General features: G+C 46.6%; 1 protein-coding gene across 6 annotated transcripts; it reads right to left on the minus strand.

Moving 5' to 3' along the window:
• Positions 1 to 533: 533 nt before the first annotated feature.
• LOC112217640 lies at positions 534 to 10,417 on the minus strand. Of its 6 annotated transcripts, none has more exons than XM_042300775.1 (16): positions 10,234 to 10,417; positions 6,304 to 6,406; positions 5,993 to 6,057; positions 5,834 to 5,900; positions 4,170 to 4,364; positions 3,867 to 4,045; positions 3,615 to 3,683; positions 3,326 to 3,392; positions 3,127 to 3,254; positions 2,912 to 2,981; positions 2,602 to 2,811; positions 2,358 to 2,396; positions 2,144 to 2,194; positions 1,707 to 1,814; positions 1,284 to 1,472; positions 534 to 1,175 (listed from the first exon to the last, which is right to left on the minus strand). In XM_042300775.1, the coding sequence occupies exons 3-16, from the start codon at positions 5,999 to 6,001 to the stop codon at positions 967 to 969; spliced, it is 1,590 nt and encodes a 529-aa protein (XP_042156709.1). In that variant the 5' UTR covers positions 6,002 to 6,057; positions 6,304 to 6,406; positions 10,234 to 10,417; the 3' UTR covers positions 534 to 966. The 6 variants fall into 6 exon arrangements, with proteins under 6 accessions (XP_042156709.1, XP_024233833.2, XP_024233832.2 ...); XM_024378065.2 differs by having other exon boundaries at positions 1,284 to 1,469; positions 3,867 to 4,069; XM_024378064.2 differs by having other exon boundaries at positions 3,867 to 4,069; positions 5,993 to 6,052; positions 10,234 to 10,416.
• Positions 10,418 to 22,929: the final 12,512 nt, after the last annotated feature.

Below are 22,929 nucleotides of genomic sequence, written 5' to 3' on the forward strand. Positions count from 1 at the left end.
TCATTGACTGACCTACTTTACCATGGGCCTGTAGCACCAACATGGAGTGTTTTGACACTAAAGTGATGTTCTTGTGGCCTGGTGGGCTTATGACATTTTTATCATGGTGTCCTTTATTAACAGCAGGTTTTACATCCGTTGACAAAACTAACTGCTGTTTTGTCATTAAAGCCTGTCTTTACTTTGTGATGGAAAGACTTAAGGCAAGAGAAAAGTGATTCTAAATCACTTTGTGTGAATATAAATGCAAAAGTATTGCTAGAAGGATGTTTAGAAATGAATGCCGCTATGCATCTTTTATATTGATATCAGCAGAATTTTTCTAATCAATTACGTTCTTAGTGTTATAAATATTTGACTTGACACTTGTTCCAATCAATGTTGCGTGTGCACTATATTTTTTTATGAAAATACGAACAACTTTATTTTAGCTTTGGAATAGATTATTAGTCTATCTGCAGAGACAGAAATTCCTCAACACAAATGAGTAAGTCTGATATCAGAAGAGTTGAGAAAAAATCTTAGCAATATCATTAAAATTATTCAATATTTTATGCAACACTTGTACTTGATTTATTCTCATAGAATAAGATTAAACATTCATAAACACATTCTCATGATTGAGGCATAATGTAACAGTAGAAAACACCTCAAACTATAAGTGCTTCTAATACTAAAAGTAGAACAAGCTGAAATTCACAAATACATATGAGGTATCTTATCTTTAAAGATTCACTCACAACAGAGGTTCTACAGAGAGAAGTCTAGTTTTGTACTTGAGAATCAAGATAATATTTAATTTGGCTCACTACACAGATTGTGATAAGCTTTCTTCTAAACTAGAATGAGTCACCAAAGCCCTGGGTGGAAGTTGTAGAAATGTAGGTTTTTAAATAATGTTGGTGGAGTTGTAATCTTGTTACAGACTTCAAACACTTTGTGTTGCCACAATGGGGCGCTTAATGTCTAAGGACTGCTGTTGTATTTCAGTAAGGCCTTATGTATGAGAGTCACTGCAATATCATTTGTTTTACAATGCAGAAGTCCCACAGAGTCATGGAAGAGAACATGAACTTTCTCTACTACGTTGTTGTAGTGAGATGCAGATCTCTGCTCTGTGACAAAGTAGCGATCAAAGGTATGGTGCATCACCACTAGAATGGCATCTGTGTTACCTGTTGAGACAAAATGATGCAAGCTTTAGAAAAGTACTTCCACCCAAAAAATCATCCTGTTGAGTAAAATGAAATCCCATGATAAAAGTAGTATTGACAAGTTCCTACCTGGAACTTGGCTCATGGCAGCCTCAATGTCAGTTCCCACACGAGATACAACAGGACAGAAGACCATTATGACTTGGCAGTCCTCTACACTGGTCTCCTTTCGTTTAAGTCCCAGATCCTCCACTTGTTTCATGAGTGCAAGGTGAGCGTTCAGGGTTTTTCCACACACTTGGGAATAGACTTTAACTTCTTGAAACAAAACATAATTAAATGACAACACTACATACAGTATATCCCCAAGATGTTGCAAACAAAAGCAAAGTGGTGGATTTCCATTGCAGACATTTCACACTAGAAAGCTCATCACACATCAGCTATCAGAGTGGAGAGGTAAGGAGGGATTTATGCCAATTAGATTGACTGACAGGAAATGCATGAACAAATTGTTTTCGATTAGTACAAAGCATATCTCAAGAATCTCACCCGGCAAATGTTTTGTTACAGATCTGCTGAAAAAATTCCAACTTCCAGGTTCTTTTCCTTCCTTTTCTTTTGGGGCCTGGATGTTACCAGGTACTGATGAGGAACTATCTGAAAGTAGCAATTGAAATCAAATTCTCAACACATTGTTTCCAATTCCTTAAAGGGGCTATCTGTGATTGATACATCAATTTTTGACTTATAAATGAATTATATTTTAAAGGATTTAATGACATTGAACAGTGTTTAGGCTTTGATAATGGCCTTTGTAGGATGTTGCAGATGGCTCAATATCAGCTGCTCCTGAAGTGTATGGAGAGCATGATTTTGAGGTCTCCAGTTTGCCTCACGACCTGAACTGCACACTACCAGTGGTACTTGGAGGAGCATATGTTATTCCAGCTGCTCCTGAAGTATGAGGTGGGGGTTTTGCCACTTACCACTGGTGGGTAGATCTGTTCTTGGTCGTTTGGGGTCTACAGCACCTAAGGCTGAGGACAACAAAGTACTATGAATTCAAGTCCAGTGTTTTTGCAGCACATTGTTGTGAGTCTGTGCAAGTCATTGTGGTTGGCTTTGCCAGCTGTAAAAGGGTTTAACATTATAGAATTCTTATGTTTTGAGAAAAACATGCCATGTTTAAGGTTGAGTTACCTGGTCGTTCTGAAGCGCCTTCAACAGATTGCTTATGTACTGGAAATAATGTACATTTCGGCTGTTAACAGAGTAATTTTAGGCTAAGAAAAGACTGTGTTCGAGCTCCATTAAAGTCCCAATAGTGAATGTCTTGAATGTTTAATTTCTCAACATGTTGTATACCATTATCTATGTCTTTTGATTCATGAGGGATGAGACCCACTGTTCTGCAACCAACACAGACAGCAGTTATGTAATTTACCTGCAACATTGGATAGCTGGTTTCCTGCTGTAGCAGAGTCAGCTGATGGGAACACAACATTGCCCTCAGCCTCCATGGGCTCTTCTTTATTGTAGCTCTCAAGCAGTTCAATGTGTTCCTGAATGAAGTGCACGGCTTTGGCCAGCTGCTTCTTCAAATCTTTAAGAATAGGGACGTAGCCATGTAACACTCCCTCAGGAACAAGTGCATCTGCAAGGAGAAAGTGACCAGTGCATACAATTACAACCAAAGAGACACCACAAATGTATTGGGTGACAGCTATGCTGAAAGTCCTTGAAAAGGGACTTACTCTTCATGACAACAGCTAGAAGGAATTTCCTAATCTCGTTAAGAATGAAATCGATAGGTTTATCTGTGTCCTAAGAAACAGAAATAACAGAAAACATGGGATTAGTACATACAATGGAAATGTACAATGAATCAAAAACCTTCATTCTATTAACTATACTGAATGATCCCACAAAGTGGTACAGTAACCATAGAAGCTTTTGGGACTATACCAACCTGTTTAGATTGGGTTAGAAGTTCACTGATCTTCTTCCTAAGTTTGAAATGCTCAAGGCCTGGCAGAAGTTCGTTCAGATCATCTCTTGTTAACTCTTGAATATCAATGTCCTCTTTAATTCTAGCTCCTGAAAACAAATATGATGTTATTAGGAGGACAGTTAACAACAACTGCATAAAGCTCAGGGAGATAACTTACTTGCAAGGGCAGATGCTGCAACTGGTGAGAGGCCCCTGATTTGCTCTTCCAAACTCATTGTCCTTGCCTAAGAGGAAGAGATTGATAGGCTATTTATTACTGTTCACAGGCTTATACAGCTGCTAACTGTATCATTTAATTGTAGTTACCTGAAACATATTTGTATTGTCACACTGATGCTGCTGTAAGGAAACAGGATTTGATCCCCTCTGCTCTGACCACCTCCCTCTGCTCTGACCTGTCATTCGTATTTTGACCAAGTGGCAAAGTCTGAAATGAGACGACATACCTCTAGGTTTTCCTGCTCAGGGGCATCACTGGCTTCTTCTTCTCTGATTAGTTCCCAGACCTCATCATTCTGCACCAGAGTTCAAATACACAGTACACATACAGGTCAGTGTGCATGAGGAGTATTACAACTACGTGTTATTTCCCTAGACGTTACTAATCTCAACTCAAGCTCACTTTTTCCCATTTGTATTAATTGGGGACACAATGTTCCTCTTTATCTAAATTATCATTTTGAATAAAGGTGAACTACCTTTGGCTGTATTTTTGTCCTGTCCAGAATCTTTAGAATTGCTTCTTCATTGCGAGGACACTCCAGTAGTCCCTGGTTCTCATGGAAGAGACAGTCCACTGTGAGTATTTCATCACCTCTGGTCACTAGTCTGCTACTGTTAGGTACAGTGTAGTCTGGATCTAAGGTGTGATGCAGCACTACCAGGATGACAGGTTTACCAGCTGTCAAGAGAAAGGGGATAACAGTAACAATAATCACGTAAACATACCTGATTAATGAATCATTAACGTTTTGACAATGTTCTTCATGGATATTGATTACCTGGAATCTGCTCCAGTGCTGCTTCAATATCAGTCCCAGCACGAGAGACAATGGGACAGAAAGCCAGGATGACATCACTCTCCTCTAGTGACGTCACTACAGTTAAACCTTTTGTAGTGAGACAGCGATTGATTTCCTCATGAGTCGGCAGAGTATTCCCAGTCAGAATGGTGAAGAATGTCGCCGTCCTCCACTCTAGAATAATAAACGTGATTAAATATAGGGTTAAGCAACTGTGACACCTCAGTTACTACATTAGCATATTCAAACAGCTAGCCTGGTCCATAAATGGCAGTGTTGTAAGGCGAACTTAAATTGTACTGTAGAAGTCACAGCTACAATAAAGACATCTAACTAGCCTGTTTGAATCCCTTATTGTGCCCTTACAGGTAATGTCCACTAACATGGATGTGCACTGACAACATGACGGAGCCCATTCATTTTCTTTTTTTCTTTTTTTTCACCCCTTTTTCTCCCCAATTTCGTGGTATCGAACTGTTTTCATCGCTACAACTCCCGTACGGGCTCGGGAGAGACGAAGGTGCGTCTCCGATACACAACCCAACCAGCCGTACTGCTTCTTAACACAGCGGGCATCCAACCCGGAAGCCAGCCGCACCAATGTGTCAGAGGAAACACCGTGCACCTGGCAACCTTGGTTAGCGCGCACTGCGCCCGGCCCGCTCCAGGAGTCGCTGGTGCGCGATGAGACAAGGACATCCCTACCGACCAAGCCCTCCCTAACCCGGACGACGCTAGGCCAATTGTGCATCGCCCACGGACCTCCCGGTTGCGGCCGGTTACGACAGAGCCTGGGCGCGAACCCAGGGACTCTGATGGCACAGCTGGCGCTGCAGCACCCTTAACCACTGCGCCACCCGGGAGGCGCCCATTCATTTTCAACGAAAGGAAAGTGGATCTCGCCAAAATGAGCACGGATAGATAAGTTTGGCGAACAGAGCGATGCAAAAAGTTGGAGATAACGGAACTCTTTGTTAATTCCTGGTGATATTGCGGTGAAATTGACCAATTGGGGACACTAATTCTACTGATGCACAAATGTTTAGCACCACAACAGCGCAAACTACAGGAATATAGAGCTCGCCCGCTTGAAGTCCTAAAATACTGAATTGAGTTACCTCTGGTTCGTTCAGCCATTCCTAACAGGTCAATTAATGGGGAAAGAATAGGGTTTTGGGATAAACGCCATAAACAAAGTCTGAGGTTAACACAGGCTTAGGAGATCTTTTGTATAAATGTAGAAGATCTCCTGGGCCTGTGTTTACCACAGACCTTATTTCAGCTTTTATTCAAAATGCCTACAAAAAAACTCAATTTATTTCCCAATAAGCTTTGTCCAACGAACGATGGCGGAGTTAATGCCTACAAAAAGACGCCATTACGATTGCTCTCTATACCGGCGACAACCATTTAGCACCATGGACAGCACCACGACCATTGAAAACTGATAGCTAGTCGACCTAACCTTTTCAGACACTTCCTTTTTGCCAAGATGCCCATTGTTCCCCTTCCCTTGAAATGTAGATGTGTTAAATAAATATAAGATTATTGCAATAGCCTACTGCTCTCAGACTCTTTGATATCCTACAACAGGTGGTTACCACAAGTTAATTGGGACCCAGATCATGTAAATCTTTGCTTACTTGTAAGGGCACATGCTGCATCTGGTGAGAGGCTCCTGTTTGGCTTTTCCAAACTCATTGTCCTTGCCTAGGAGGAAGAGAATTATAGACTATTTATTAGTACAAAACATTGTTCACAGGCTTACACAGCTGCTAACTGTATAATTTCATTGTAGTTACCTGACTCATACTTGTCACACTGATGCTGCTGTAGGGAAACAGGATTTGCTGTCCTCTGCTCTGATCTTGAAAAGATAACAGATTCAGGACGGTAGGCCTATTCTGATACAATGTTACAACACTTTCAGATAGAAAATACATTGTGCCCAGAGAATACATTTTCCTTGCTGTTCCTTGCTGTAAAAGGTACATTTATCAACATTTTTCATAATTCAATAAGCCTGGGCAATCAAATAACAAATTCACTGATTAGGGCAAGGTAAGAGTAATTAGGCCACGAGTGGATGCAAAAATTACAAATATAATCTCACCCGCTGCTGTTTATCAACCTTTATTACGCTGCCAGGTAAGACCCACAGAGAAACAGTCACTGTTTAGATGAGTGTTGACTGAGTGGGACGTCAAATACTGACACTGCAGAGACACAAAGGATTGCCTGTTACTGAAACACTTAATGACATAGATTGTGGCATCATTTCCCTCCTATACTAGCTTTAACGACGAGAAGGAAGAAACAAAAGTTAAATACCAGCTTAAAATAGTGCTTTTGGTTGGTCGTGACAGACAACCACTACGCAGATGCACACCAGGTATCACGGTCACAAGGCATATGAATTAACAGTAGTGGTGTGTGGATAAGTCCACTGGGGAAGCCAAGCCACCCCCCTCACCAGAAAAGCCATATTACATCCTACACTGTATGTGCTGTGATAATTGCGTTGTTTGCTGTTAATTCATATGCCTTGCGAGCGTGATATATAGGCCTAAAGGCCGAGACAATAAGAAGACACAGTGGCAGAATACATTAACAAAACCTTTATCACAAAACAGCAACCTCTGACTGGGGAAATCCATGACGCACATTGCATGTAACAGACCTGCAGACCTACATGACCTACAGCATGGTTAAGGAAGTCAATGTTTCTAACATTTTCAGACCAATAAACAACTGTTGATTTAAAACCACAGAGAGTTACCGCAAGTCAGAAAGAAAACAGGAGATGCCTCCACTATTCCAGCACCATTTCAACTCAACTTCAACCTCGTCAAATCACCTCTGCTTAGTCTAATACAGTGACAACTGAATGATACCCAAAACAATTAAGTCCAATCAACATAAGCTAAATATGATGTGGCTGTCCATGGTTCTGATTTTTGTTTGCGTGTGTGTGTGCGTGCGCCTTCGTGAAAGTAGAAACACATGCTGACTCACCCAACTCGTAGAGAAATGTTTGGATCAGAATCACTCTTAAAATCATTGGCCAGTACGGAGAATTAAGTAAAACCACACGTCCAAATCCCTATATCCATCCATGGCTAATTTAGGAAAGAGCTCATTTTAGCTAGCTAGCCACAGGTGGACAACAACACAAAGAGATGCAACAATTCAAGTTGTTCCTGTTAATGACGTATGCTCTCAAAGCGATTTGATAGGAGAGACGCCAAATCCAAGCTGGCTTCCCTTTAGACTTAGATTTTTTCGCCAGGACCATTCACAGTTGAACTCACTCAGTTTAGCTCAACGCTGATTAGTACATTTTTGTTTCGCTCTCTCTTATACTTTCTCTAGTGAGATACATTCACCCTCTTGCGAATCTACAAGACCCTGCTAGGTAAAGTCCCCCCTTATCTCAGCTCGCTGGTCACCATAGCATCTCCCACCTGTAGCACACGCTCCAGCAGGTATATCTCTCTAGTCACCCCCAAAACCAATTCTTTCTTTGGCCGCCTCTCCTTCCAGTTCTCTGCTGCCAATGACTGGAACGAACTACAAAAATCTCTGAAACTGGAAACACTTATCTCCCTCACTAGCTTTAAGCACCAACTGTCAGAGCAGCTCACAGATTACTGCACCTGTACATAGCCCACCTATAATTTAGCCCAAACAACTACCTCTTTCCCTACTGTATTTAATTTATTTATTTATTTTGCTCCTTTACACCCCATTATTTTTATTTCTACTTTGCACATTCTTCCACTGCAAATCTACCATTCCAGTGTTTAACTTGCTATATTGTATTTACTTTGCCACCATGGCCTTTTTTTGCCTTTACCTCCCTTATCTCACCTCATTTGCTCACATCGTATATAGGCTTGTTTATACTGTATTATTGACTGTATGTTTGTTTTACTCCATGTGTAACTCTGTGTCGTTGTATGTGTCGAACTGCTTTGTTTTATCTTGGCCAGGTCGCAATTGTAAATGAGAACTTGTTCTCAACTTGCCTACCTGGTTAAATAAAGGTGAAATTTTAAAAATTAAAAAAAATACAATTAAAGGAAAATTATGAAACACAGATCTGAAAAATATCTATATATATTTTTACCCCCATTTAGTGATATGCGATCTTGTCTCATTACTGCAACTCCCAAACAGGTTCGGGAGGTGAAGGTCGAGTAATGCGTCCTCCGAAACATGACCCGCCAAACCGCGCTTCTTAACACCCGCCCGCTTAACCCGGAAGCCAGCTGCACCAATGTGTGGGAGGAAGCACCATTCAACAGACAATCGAAGTCAGCCTGCAGGTGCCCGGCCCACCACAAGGAGTCGCTAGAGCACAATGAGCCAAGTAAAGCCACCCCGGCCAAACCCTCCCCTAACCTGAACGACGCTGGGCCAATTGTGCGCCACCCTATGGGACTCCCTGTCACGGCCGGTTGTGACACAGCCTGGGATCGAACCCGCATCTGTAGTGACGCCTCAAATACTGCTTCCCAGTGATTTTACCCACACAAAGGTGACAACCAAAACCTAAGAGGTCTTCAGCAGGTTGGGTGCCACCGGCAGCAATGACTTGAGTCTGCGCGACATCAGACGCTGTGCGTGTCTACTGTCCATCCCCTCCGTGGCGTGTTGCACCACTGCAGTATAGCTGACCATACATCCATAATGTCTAGCTTTGCCCTCTTGCATAAGTCTTTCACTCTCTTAGCAGCTGGCTCTGCCTCATAGCCCCCCTCCTCCCCACTTTGCAGAATGTGACGACCATGTCAGCTGACACGTCTGGCAGTGGTTCCACCTCCCAGTAATCTGCGTAATGATCAACCATAATCAGGAAGTCCTTTCCTATATACGTAAAAAGGTCCATGCTCACTGTTTGCCATGGGCACTCTGGGATGTTATGTGAAATCATTGATTCGTTTTGCTGTGCTTGTGCATATTCATTACAGGCTGAGCAATTGGATACATGTTCTTGAGTCCTCTCTCATGTTCGACCAGAAAAGTTTGTCCCTTTAGGGTTAGCTAACATGCTAATGAGTTGCAGAGTAGCTAAAAAGTAGTAAGTAGATGAAAAGCTGCTAATTAGCTCCAGTTGTCCGTGATGAGATTCCAAATCGCAACCTTTGAGTTGCTAGACGTTCGCCTTATACGTTCGACCCCGACAAACCACCCTAAGTAGCCATCTGTTTTATGTAACCATACCAAACGTAACATTACTAATTTGAGTCTCCAAGATGTACGTTTACGATGTTATGTCTAGTCTATGAGACCAGACTGGAAGTGGACATCTCCAAGCACAGACTCCAATAGATCATTGAACACGTCATGATATTCGCTCAGCAGCTCTTTGGGGCACTGCTCCACTTTGTGGAATTGTGAGTTACGAGTCCTAAGTGCTCATGTAACAGTATAACTTTAGACCGTCCCCTCGCATATACCCGGGCGCGAACCAGGGACCCTCTGCACACATCAACAACAGTCACCCACGAAGCATCGTTACCCACAAAAGCCGCGGCCCTTGCAGAGCAAGGGGAACCACTACTTCAAGGTCTCAGAGCAAGTGACATCACCGATTGAAACGCTATTTAGCGCACACCGCTAACTAAGCTAGCCGTTTCACATCCGTTACACTCCACGTAAAACCAGAGAGTAGTGGGTTTTGATCCAACTCCACAACTTCAAAGACTAGCTTGTGCTTAACCCCCTTAATGACACAGTCTGTGTTATTTCACCCCATTTATCAAATTAGCTCTCCTGAGTACAGCTTCAGTTGTGTGTTACTTTCCTGTAGTGGGGTATTTGGTGATATTCTATTTCACTCTCCTACTCACTACATGTTGCACCTGTATCAAACTGCCATTATTGTCTTGTATTATTCTGTTTTAGCTGCACAAACCATTGAAAAAATGCACATCAAGCCTAGACAGACGATAGTGCAGATCTAGCGCCCATGCACTATCGGCTGCCCAAACTAGAAAAATATACACAAATTATGATGACCAATTCGTATTCTACTTACCGCCTAATACTGTCACGACGTCAACCAACACAGATAATAAACAAACTAGTCACAATCACTTTTGGACGAGAGGTTCGTCAAATACCAGATCAAAAGTAATATAATCTTAATTTATGTAAACACATCTGTGTCGGTACTTTCACTCTTGAAACGTCCTCCTGATTTCTAGTAATCAGAAAGTGAAAGTGTCAGGCTATAACAGCCCAGCCCGTTGGTTGGTGGGGGATAACGTTCAACTCACAATCAGCCAAGTGTCTCTATGGCTCTGACAAAATAAATAGCCTCCTTTATTTATTCGTTTTTATTGGTTTCTTGCACAGCAGATCATTATTGTCGCAACAATACACCATTTTCTGACAAAGTAAAGGTCAAATAGCTTGAAACAATGCAAGTATTGATTGGTTTAACAAAAATAATCTACATGAATTTGTGAGTTCATTGGCTCGTATATTAGACAAAGTAATGTTTAAGGCATGTCTAAGGCATGTTCAGTATATTATTTAAACAATAAGGGCTGGGGGGGTGGTATGTGGCCAATACACCACAACTGATGCTGCCTTCATAACCAAGATGGAGGTGGGAATTTACCAGTGACGCATTCACGTGCTTTGAACTCGTTTAGAAACGCTGATTGGCTAATGGCCAACGAGCTGTGTAACCTATCAACTAAAAGTACAGCTATCATGCTCGTAAACATTTTACTATAAATAAATTATTTTGTTTTTGCATATAACTGTTGAAAATGCTTTTATAGAGGTCATTTCTTTAGTAGGTGATGTCAGAGGTCAGCATGTGGGAGAAGGTGGAGATCAGGATGATGGATGAGTTTCACACTAGGAATGACCAGTTCGGGGGCCATTGAAGTGGATTTTTCCCAGTTGTATGTGGTAATTTCCAACTTGGTCATGAACGCAAGATCAGGATGATGGATGAGTTTCACACTAGGAATGACCAGTTAGGGGGCCATTGAAGTGGATTTTTCAAAGTTGTAAGCACCTTGTTGTTTTGTTTTGTTTTGTTCGTTCTGTACTGCCTTGGCATCAGTGGGCGTCGGCATCTCCAGTTCAGCCCCAGTCATCTCTGTGTCCAGCACGTGAACACAGCAAAAATGTCTCATATACCACAGCTTTCAGCCAATCACCATCCTTGAGCTACCCGGTTTATAATAATATTGAATATATTGTTTTGTTTTATCACAGGTATAACCATCTCAGTCATTATCAATGTATAAATTGTATTTTAAGCACACATTTCTTCTTTGAAAATAATTAGATATCTTTTTAGAGCAACAAAAACATTTGATTTCTAGTTTATAACATGACAAATATGAATTTCTAATTATACATGCTATTGAGGGAAGAAAACAGCAACAGTGGTTGTTGAGGAAAATGTCACAACAGCTTGTCTCCTGAGAAGAGATTAACATACTGTCACGACTCCTACCGAAGGTGGCTCCCCTTCCTGTTCGGGTGGCGATCGTTGTCACCGGCTTACTAGCTGCCACTGATCTTTTCCTCCCCCTCCTTGTCTGTTCATTAGTTACAGCTGTTTTTAGTTAGGTTAATTAGTTGGGCTCTATTATCCAGCCGGCCCCGCCTCCTGGGTGTGCGGGATTGTTTTATGTGTACTCGTGTACATGCCTGTAAGTCACGGTTGTTTGTGTACGTGAGTTATTTTTGGGACTGTTTAGTTCCCCTGTGTTTTGGGGTATTTGTTTTGAGTGGCATCATTTTCAACTGTGTGGTGAATAAAGAAGTAGCGCTACTCTGAACTCTCTGTCTCCTGCGTCTGACTTCTTCCTCCACTACACCCCGGGCATTACAGAATCCCGCACCATTAAGAATGGAGTAAGCAGGAGCAGCTGCCAACCCCCTCCTATCGATGGAGGAACGTGTCCTCCACCACACCACGGTCCTCCATCGGATCGGATCCGCCATGGACCAGATGATGGATAGAATGGACCGATGGGAGAGGAGTGGTCTCCTCTCTCCACCTTCGGTTTCCCCAGCTCAGGATTCCCCTTCTCCTCTCTCCCCATCCCCCGGCTCCAGCGCTCTCCGTCTTGCGCTCCCGAGGGATTATGATGGAGCGGCTGCGGGGTGTCAGGGGTTCTTACTCCAACTAGAACTGTACCTGGCGACTGTGAGACCCACTCCCTCGGGAGCGGAGAGGGTGAGTGTCCTCGTCTCCTGCCTGACGGGTCGTGCTCTGGAGTGGGCAAACGCAGACTCAGCGAAGGATCACTACCCGGAATTCACCCGCTGCTTTCGTGCCGTTTTTGACCACCCTCCAGAGTGCCGAGTGGCGGGAGAGTGACTGTTCCACCTTAGGCAGAAGAGAAGAGGAGAGGAAGAAGAGGAGCGCCCAGGATTACGCCTTGGAGTTCCGGACCTTGGCCGCTGGGTCTGGGTGGAACGACAGGGCCCTTATAGACCACTACCGGTGTAGTCGCCGGGAGGACGTCCGCAGTGAACGGTGTCGGGACACAAGTTCACAGATGAACTTATTGACATGTCTATCCGGCTGGACAATCTGCTGACTGCCCGCGGGCGTTCGGAGAGGGTCCTGTGCGTTCCACCACCCAGCGCCCCCGCTCCCATTCCGATCGTGTTGGGAGGGGCCGTCCCGAGGGGTACCAGAGTAGGAGGCTCCCCCTGCACCAGCTGGGGTCGGAGAGGACACTCGGCCGATCGGTGCTGGGGGGGGCCGTCTGGGAGTCGAGGTGGCAGGCGGAACGCTTCTCGGTCACCCCAGGTGAGTAAGCACCAAACTCACCCAGAACCCCCTGTTGGTCACATGTTTGTCTTGATTTTTTTCCTTGATTTTCTCCCCTCTTCCCAGCATAAGGCGCTAGTCAATTCAGGTGCAGCTGGGAACTTTATGGATCGCGGACTCGCCATCAAGCTGGGTGTTCCGCTCGTGTCGATAGATTCTCCCTTCCCCGTGCACTCCCTAGATAGCCGGCCATTAGGGTCAGGGTTGGTCAGGGAGGCCACGGTTCCACTGGACATGCTGACGCAGGGGAATCATAGGGAGCGGATAAGTCTCTTCATTATGGATTCGCCTGCATTTCCAGTGGTGCTGGGGATTCCCTGGCTGACTAGTCACAATCCTAAGATTTCGTGGAGACAGGGGGTTCTCCAGGGGTGGTCAGAGGAGTGTTCTGGAAGGTGTCTGGGAGTTTCCATCGGTGCCACATCGGTGGAGAGTCCAGACCAGGGTTCCACGGTGCGCATCCCCCCCGAATATGCCGATTTGGCAATCGCTTTCAGTAAAAAGAAAGTGACTAAATTACCACCTCATTGACCGGGAGGGGATTGTGCGATAGATCTCCAGGTAAACGCTGCGCTTCCCAAGAGTCATGTGTACCCATTGTCCCAGGAGGAGACGTTGGCTATGGAGACATATGTCACGGAGTCTCTGGGACAGGGGTACATTCGGCCCTCCATCTCACCCGTCTCCTCAAGTTTCTTTTTTGTGAAGAAAAAGGAGGGAGGTCTGCGTCCGTGCATTGATTATAGGGGTCTAAATGCCATCACAGTGGGGTTTAGTTACCCACTACCTCTCATCGCTATGGCGGTGGAATCATTTCACGGAGCACAGTTCTTCACAAAACTGGATCTCAGGAGCTCGTATAGTCTGGTGCGTATTCGGGATGTAGACGAGTGGAAAACCGCGTTTAGTACCACATCGGGCCACTATGAGTACCTCGTCATGCCGTATGGGTTAAAGAATGCTCCAGCCGTCTTTCAATCCTTTGTAGACGAGATTCTCAGGGACCTGCACAGGCAGGCCGTGGTTGTTTATATCAATGATATTCTGATCTATTCTGCCACCCGCGCCGCGCATGTGTCTCTGGTACGCAAGGTGCTTGGGAGACTGCTGGAGCATGACCTATACGTCAAGGCTGAGAAGTGTGTGTTCTCCAAATGAGCCGTCTCCTTCCTGGGTTATCGCATTTTCACCTCCTGCGGAGTGTGACCGCATTAAGGCCGTGCGTAATTGGCGGTGAAGCGGTTTTTGGGTGAAGTGGTTTTTGGAGTTTGCCAATTACTACCAGAGGTTTATCCAGGGTTTTGGCCAGGTAGCGGCTCCCATTACCTCACTGCTGAAGGGGGGCCCGGTGCATTTGCGGTGGTCAGCAGAGGCGGACAGAGCCTTCAATAGGTTGAAGGCGCTGTTTACGGATGCACCCGTGTTGGCGCACCCGGACCCCTCTCTAGCATTCATAGTGGAGGTGGACGCGTCCGAGGCTGGGGTGGGTGCCGTGCTATCACAGCGCTCGGGAACACCACCGAAACTCTGCCCCTGCGCTTTCTTTTCGAGGAACTCAGTCCAGGGGAGCGTAACTATGATGTGGGGGACCGGGAGTTGTTAGCGGTGGTCAGGGCTCTGAAGGTGTGGAGACACTGGCTTGAGGGGGCTAAGCACCCTTTGTCATCTGAACCGACCACCAGAATCTGGAGTATATTCGGGCAGCTAGGAGACTGAATCCACGTCAGGCAAAGGTGGGCCATGTTCTACACCCAATTCCGGTTTACTCTGTCGTATAGACCAGGCTCCCAGAACGTAAAGGCTGACGCACTGTCCCTCCTTTATGACACGGAGGATCGGTCCACCGAGTCTACTCCCATCTTTCCCGCCTCGAGGCTGATGGCACCAGTGGTATGGGAGGTGGACTCAAACATCGAGTGGGTGTTACGGGCGGAGCCTATGCCTCCTCAGTGTTCGGCTGTTCTGCCATCTCCTCCCGTTGCCCGGTCTCCCTACAGCCCTACAGACTGCGGAGGCTATATTCTCCCACGTCTTCCGGCACTACGGGGTGCCGGAGGACATCGTCTCTGATCGGGGCCCCCAGTTCACTTCGAGGGTCTGGAGGGCGTTCATGGAACGTCTGGGGGTCTCGATCAGCCTTACCTCGGGTTTTCACCCCAAGAGTAACGGGCAGGTGGAGAGAGTTAACCAGGATGTGGGTAGGTTTCTGAGGTCCTATTGCCAGGACACTATATCATCAGGCACCCCATAGTGCCGGAAGACGTGCGTAAACAAGGCTTCCGCAGTCTCTAGGGCCATAGGGAGACCGGGCAGAGGAAGGAGACGGCAGTACTTAGAAAAACAATCCACAACAACCAGGATTGTAGTGTTTCCCTGTGATGGGGGAAGATCGGTCAGGAAATCGATTGACAGGTGTGACCATGGCTGTTGTGGAACAGGTAATGGGTGTAGCTTACCTCTGGGCAGGTGCCTAGGAGCCTTACACTGGGCGCACACCGAGCAGGAGGAAACATAAACCCACACGTCCTTAGCCAAAGTGGACCACCAGTACTTCCCAGTCAGACAGCGCACCGTCCAACCGATGCCTGGATGACCAGAGGAGGGTGACGTGTGGGCCCAATAGATCAACCGGTCACGAACAGCAGACGGGACGTACAGACGCCCAGCGGGACACTGGACGGGAGTGGGCTCTGCACGTAACGCTTGCTCAATGTCTGCGTCCAACTCCCACACAACCGGAACCACCAGGCAGGAGGCGGGGAGTGGAATCCATGGGCCGCTCCTCTGTGTCATACAGCCGGGACAATGCGTCTGCCTTCACGTTCTGGGAGCCTGGTCTGTAGGAAAGGGTGAACACAAAATGGATGAAAAACATGGCCCACCTGGCCTGGCGAGGGTTCAGTCTCCTCGCTGCCCCGATGTACTCCAGATTGAGGTGGTCAGTCCAGATGAGAAAAGGGTGTTTAGCCCCCTCAAGCCAATGTCTCCACGCCTTCATGGCCTTGACGACAGCCAACAGCTCCCGGTCCCCCACGTCATAGTTTTGCTCCGCCGGGCTGAGCTTCTTCAGGAAGAAGGCACAGGGGCGGAGCTTTGGTGGCGTACCCGAGCGCTGAGAGAGCACAGCTCCTATCCCAGCCTCTGACGCGTCCACCTTCACTATGAACTCCAAAGAGGGATCCAGATGAGCCGGCACGGGAGCCGAGGTAAACAGAGCACTCAGGTGACCAAAAGCCCTGTCTGCCTCAGCCGACCACTGCAAACGTACCGGGCCCCCCTTCAGCAGTGAGGTAATGTGAGCCGCTACCTTACCAAAACCCCGGTAGTAGTTGGAAAACCCTAAGAACCGCTGCACACCCTTTACAGTGGTGGGAGTCGGCCAATTATACACGGCTGAAATGCGGTCACTCTCCATCTCCACCCCTGAGGTGGAAATGCGGTACCCTAGGTCAGCAGGCGGACTGCTGGAAGAACAGGCATTTCTCAGCCTTGACGTCCAGGTCATGCTCCAACAGAAGACCACGCACCCTGCGCACCAAGGACACATGCTCGGCGCGTGTAGCGTAGTATATCAGAATGTCATCAATATACACCACTACACCCTGCCCGTGCAGTTCCCTGAAAATCTTGTTTACAAAGGCTTGGAAGACTGATGGAGCATTCATCAACCCGTACGGCATGACAAGGTACTCATAGTGCCCTGAGGTGGTACTGAAAGCCATCTTCCACAAGTCTCCCTCCCGGATACGCACCAGGTTGTAAGCGCTCCTGAGATCTATTTTAGTGAAGAAGCGCGCCCCGTGCATTGACTCAATTGCTGCGGCTATGAGTGGTAGCGGGTAACTATACCTCACAGTGATCTGGTTCAGACCTCGATGGTCAATGCACGGGCGCAGACCTCGCTCCTTCTTCTTCACAAAAAAGAAACTCGAGGAGGCGGGTGAAGTGGAGGCCCGAATGTACCCGACGCGGAGATTCGGAGACATATGTTTCCATAGCCTCCGTCTCCGCCTGTGAGAGGGGATACACGTGACTCCTGGGAAGTGCAGCGTCTACCAGGAGATTTATCGCACAAACGCCCCGTCGATGGGGTGGTAATTGAGTCGCCTTCTTTTTGGAGAAGGCGAGCGCCAAATCGGCATATTCAGGGGGAATGCGCATGGTGGAGACCTGGTCTGGACTTTCCACCGTAGTAGCACCAACGGAAACCCCTAAACACCTCCCCGTGCACTCTCGCGACCACCCCATGAGAGCCCTCTGTTGCCAGGAAACAGTGGGGTTATGACAAGCTAACCAGGGTAGGCCTAGCACCATGGGAAACGCAGGAGAGTCAATAAGAAAGAGACTAACTCCTTGTGACCCCCCTGCGTCACCATGCCCAGAGGAGCGGTGGCCTCCCTAATCAACTCTGACCCTAATGGTCAACTATCTAAGGCATGAAAGGGGAAGGGCACTGCCACGGGAACAATGGGGATCATGCATGTCCGCGCAAAAACCAAGCCATGAGGTCAAAGGAATTGTCCGTAGAGCTCCAAGACAGGATTGTGTCGAGGCACAGATTTGGGGAAGGGGACCAAAACATGTCTGCAGCATTGAAGGTCCCCAGAACACAGTGGCCTCCATCATTCAAATCCGGCGCCGGCGCCGACAGAGATGGCCGCCTCGCTTCGCGTTCCTAGGAAACTATGCAGTTTTTTGTTTTTTTACGTGTTATTTCTTACACTAGTACCCCAGGTCATCTTAGGTTTCTTTACATACAGCCGAGAAGAACTACTGAATATAAGATCAGCGTCAACTCACCATCAGTACGACCAAGAATATGTTTTTCGCGATGCGGATCCTGTGTTCTGCCTTACAACCAGTGTAACCGAGTGGATCACATGCAGCGACCAAAAAAAAAAACGACTCAGAAAAAGAGGGAAACGAAGCGGTCTTCTGGTCAGACTCCGGAGACGGGCACATCGTGCACCACTCCCTAGCATTCTTCTTGCCAATGTCCAGTCTCTTGACAACAAGGTTGATGAAATCCGAGCAAGGGTAGCATTCCAGAGGGACATCAGAGACTGTAACGTTCTTTGCTTCACGGAAACATGGCTAACTGGAGAGACGCAATCCGAAGCGGTGCAGCCAGCGGGTTTCTCCACGCATCGCGCCGACAGAAACAAACATCTTTCTGGTAAGAAGACGGGCGGGGGCGTATGTCTTATGGCCAACGTGACATGGTGTGATGAAAGAAACATACAGGAACTCAAATCCTTCTGTTCACCTGATTTAGAATTCCTCACAATCAAATGTAGACCGCATTATCTACCAAGAGAATTCTCTTCGATTATAATCACAGCCGTATATATCCCCCCCCAAGCAGACACATCGATGGCTCTGAACGAACTTTATTTAACTCTCTGCAAACTGGAAACGATTTATCCGGAGGCTGCATTCATTGTAGCTGGGGATTTTAACAAGGCTAATCTGAAAACAAGACTCCCTAAATTTTATCAGCATATCGATTGTGCAACCAGGGGTGGAAAGACCCTGGATCATTGTTACTCTAACTTCGCATATAAGGCCCTGCCCCGCCCCCCTTTCGGAAAAGCTGACCACGACTCCATTTTGTTGATCCCTGCCTACAGACAGAAACTAAAACAAGAAGCTCCCACGCTGAGGTCTGTCCAACGCTGGTCCGACCAAGCTGACTCCACACTCCAAGACTGCTTCCATCACGTGGACTGGGAGATGTTTCGTATTGCGTCAGACAACAACATTGACGAATACGCTGATACGGTGTGCGAGTTCATTAGAACGTGCGTTGAAGATGTCGTTCCCATAGCAACGATTAAAACATTCCCTAACCAGAAACCGTGGATTGATGGCAGCATTCGTGTGAAACTGAAGGCACGAACCACTGCTTTTAATCAGGGCAAGGTGTCTGGTAACATGACTGAATACAAACAGTGCAGCTATTCCCTCCGCAAGGCTATCAAACAAGCTAAGCGCCAGTACAGAGACAAAGTAGAATCTCAATTCAACGGCTCAGACACAAGAGGTATGTGGCAGGGTCTACAATCAATCACGGACTACAGGAAGAAACCCAGCCCAGTCACGGACCAGGATGTCTTGCTCCCAGGCAGACTAAATAACTTTTTTGCCCGCTTTGAGGACAATACAGTGCCACTGACACGGCCTGCAACGGAAACATGCGGTCTCTCCTTCACTGCAGCCGAAGTGAGTAAGACATTTAAACGTGTTAACCCTCGCAAGGCTGCAGGCCCAGACGGCATCCCCAGCCGCGCCCTCAGAGAATGCGCAGACCAGCTGGCCGGTGTGTTTACGGACATATTCAATCAATCCCTATACCAGTCTGCTGTTCCCACATGCTTCAAGAGGGCCACCATTGTTCCTGTTCCCAAGAAAGCTAAGGTAACTGAGCTAAACGACTACCGCCCCGTAGCACTCACATCCGTCATCATGAAGTGCTTTGAGAGACTAGTCAAGGACCATATCACCTCCACCCTACCTGACACCCTTGACCCACTCCAATTTGCTTACCGCCCAAATAGGTCCACAGACGATGCAATCTCAACCACACTGCACACTGCCCTAACCCATCTGGACAAGAGGAATACCTATGTGAGAATGCTGTTCATCGACTACAGCTCGGCATTCAACACCATAGTACCCTCCAAGCTCGTCATCAAGCTCGAGACCCTGGGTCTCGACCCCGCCCTGTGCAACTGGGTACTGGACTTCCTGACGGGCCGCCCCCAGGTGGTGAGGGTAGGCAACAACATCTCCTCCCCGCTGATCCTCAACACTGGGGCCCCACAAGGGTGCGTTCTGAGCCCTCTCCTGTACTCCCTGTTCACCCACGACTGCGTGGCCATGCACGCCTCCAACTCAATCATCAAGTTTGCGGACGACACAACAGTGGTAGGCTTGATTACCAACAACGACGAGACGGCCTACAGGGAGGAGGTGAGGGCCCTCGGAGTGTGGTGTCAGGAAAATAACCTCACACTCAACGTCAACAAAACTAAGGAGATGATTGTGGACTTCAGGAAACAGCAGAGGGAACACCCCCCCAGGACATCCACATCGATGGAACAGTAGTGGAGAGGGTAGCAAGTTTTAAGTTCCTCGGCATACACATCACAGACAAACTGAATTGGTCCACTCACACAGACAGCACAAAGCTGAGGAAGGCGCAGCAGCGCCTCTTCAACCTCAGGAGGCTGAAGAAATTCGGCTTGTCACCAAAAGCACTCACAAACTTCTACAGATGCACAATCGAGAGCATCCTGGCGGGCTGTATCACCGCCTGGTATGGCAACTGAGGAAGGGAGTGGCTACTGCCAACACACTGTCAATGACACTGACTCTACTCCAGCCACTTTAATCATGGGAATTGATGGGAAATTATGTAAATATATCGCAGCAGCGCCTCTTCAACCTCAGGAGGCTGAAGAAATTTGGCTTGTCACCAAAAGCACTCACAAACTTCTACAGATGCACAATCGAGAGCATCCTGGCGGGCTGTATCACCGCCTGGTATGGCAACTGCACCGCCCTCAACCGTAAGGCTCTCCAGAGGGTAGTGAGGTCTGCACAACGCATCAAAATAGCATATCAGAAGCTTTGTAAGCCATGACATAATTTTACAGAATTTTCCAAGCTGTTTAAAGGCACAGTCAACTTAGTGTATGTAAACTTCTGACCCACTGGAATTGTGATTTAGTGAATTATAAGTGAAATAATTTGTCTGTTGACAATTGTTGGAAAAATGACTTGTGTCATGCACAAAGTAGATGTCCTAACCAACTTGCCAAAACTATAATTTGTTAACAAGAAATTTGTAGAGTGGTTGAAAAACGAGTTTTAATGACTCCAACCTAAGTGTATGTAAACTTCCGACTTCAACTGTAAGTGTGAAAAGGCAGTGTGGAGTGCAATAGAGATTGCATCAACTGTGGATTTTTTTTTTTTTACTTAACTAGGCATGTCAATTAAGAATAAATTCTTATTTACAATGACTGCCAAGGAACAGTATGTTAACTGTATTGTTCAGGGGCCGAAAGACAGATTCAGGGATTCGATCTAGCAACCTGTCCGTTATTGGCCCAAACACTAGGCTACTAGCCACCCCAATCTGTTGGTGCGGTATGCAAATTGGAGTGGGTCTAGGGTTTCTGGGATAATGGTGTTGATGTGAGTGAGCCATGACCAGCCTTTTCAAAGCATTTCATGGATACAGACTTGAGTGCTACGGGTTGGCAGTCATTTAGGCATGTTACCTTAGTGTTCTTGGGCACAGGGACTATGGTGCTCTGCTTGAAACATGTTGGAATTTCAGACTCAGACAGGGAGAGGTTGAAAATGTCAGTGAAGACACTTGCCACTTGGTCAGTGCATGCTCGGAGTACACATCCTGGTAATCCGTCTTGCCCTGTGGGCTTGTGAATGTTGACCTGTTTAAAGGTCTTACCCACATTGGCTGCGGAGAGCGTGATCATACAGTCATCTGGAACAGCTAATGCTCTCATGCATGTTTCAGTGTTACTTGCCTTGAAGCGAGCATAGAAGTGATTTAGCTCGTCTGGTAGGCTTGTGTCACTGGGCAGCTCTCGGCTGTGCTTCCCTTTTGTAGTCTGTAAGAGTTTGCAAGCCCTGCCACATCCGACGAGCATCGGAGCCATTTTAGTATGATTCGATCTTATTCCCGTGTTGATGCTTTGACTGATTAGTGGATCGTTGGAGGGCATAGCGGGATTTCTTATAAGCTTCCAGGTTAGAGTCCCACTCCTTGAAAGCAGCAGCTCTACCCTTTAGCTCAGTGCGAATGTTGCCTGTAATCCATGGCTTCTGGTTGGGGTATGTATGTACAGTCACTGTGGGGACGACATCGTCGATGCACTTATTGATGAAGCCAGTGACTTATGTGGTGTACTCCTTAATACCATTGGAAGAATCCCGGGACATATTCCAGTCTGTGCTAGCAAAACAGTCCTGTAGTTTAGCATCTGCTTCCTCTGACCACTTTTTTATAGACCGAGTCACTGGTGCTTCCTACTTTAATTTTTGATGTAAGCAGGAATCAGGAGGATAGAATTATGGTCAGATTTGCCAAATGGAAGGCGAGGGGAGCTTTGTACGTGTCTCTGTGTGTGGAGTAAAGGTGGTCTCAAGTTTTTTTCTCTCTGGTTGCACAATTAACATGCTGATAGAAATGAGGTAAAACTGATTTAAGTTTCCCTGCATTAAAGTCCCTGGCCACTAGGAGCTCTGCCTCTGGATGAGCGTTTTCCTGTTTGCTTATGGCGGTATACAGCTCATTGATTGCGGTTTTAGTGCCAGCATCGGTCTGTGATGGTATGTAGACAGCTATGAAAACTACAGATGAAAACTCTCTAGGTAGATAGTGTGGTCTACAGTTTATCATGAGATACTCTACCTCAGGCGAGCAAAACCTCAAGACTTCCTTAGATATTGTGCACCAGCTGTTGTTTACAAATATGCATAGGCCCCTGCCCCGTGTCTTACCAGAGGCTGCTGTTCTATCCTGACAGCTGCATGTTATTAATGTCGCCGTTCAGCCACGACTCTGTCAAACTTAAGATATTACAGTTTTTAATGTCCCTTTGGTAGGATATACATGCTTTCAGTTCGTCCCATTTATTTTCCATCGATCAAACGTTAGTGAGCAGTACGGAGGGCAAAGGCAGATTAGCCACTCATCGCCTGATCCTCACAAGGCACCCTGATCTCTTTCCGTGAATTCTCAGTTTTCTTCTGCAGCAAATGATGGGGATGAGGGCCTGTCCAGGTGTTTGGAGTATATCCTTCCTGTCCGACTCATTAAAGAAAACTCTTCGTCCAGTTCGTGGTAAGTTATCGCTGTTCTGATGTCCACAAGCTCTTTTCGGTCAT

The sequence above is a fragment of the Oncorhynchus tshawytscha genome, linkage group LG18 (assembly GCF_018296145.1).
Source record: "Oncorhynchus tshawytscha isolate Ot180627B linkage group LG18, Otsh_v2.0, whole genome shotgun sequence".
Taxonomy (NCBI): domain Eukaryota; kingdom Metazoa; phylum Chordata; class Actinopteri; order Salmoniformes; family Salmonidae; genus Oncorhynchus; species Oncorhynchus tshawytscha.

Coding starts and splice junctions, on each gene's coding strand:
- LOC112217640 (XM_024378064.2), bottom strand. Junction 2,397..2,601: donor CCAGCTATCCAATGTTGCAG/GTAAATTACATA, acceptor CATTATTTCCAG/TACATAAGCAATCTGTTGAA. Junction 1,815..2,143: donor AACAGATCTACCCACCAGTG/GTAAGTGGCAAA, acceptor TGCTACTTTCAG/ATAGTTCCTCATCAGTACCT.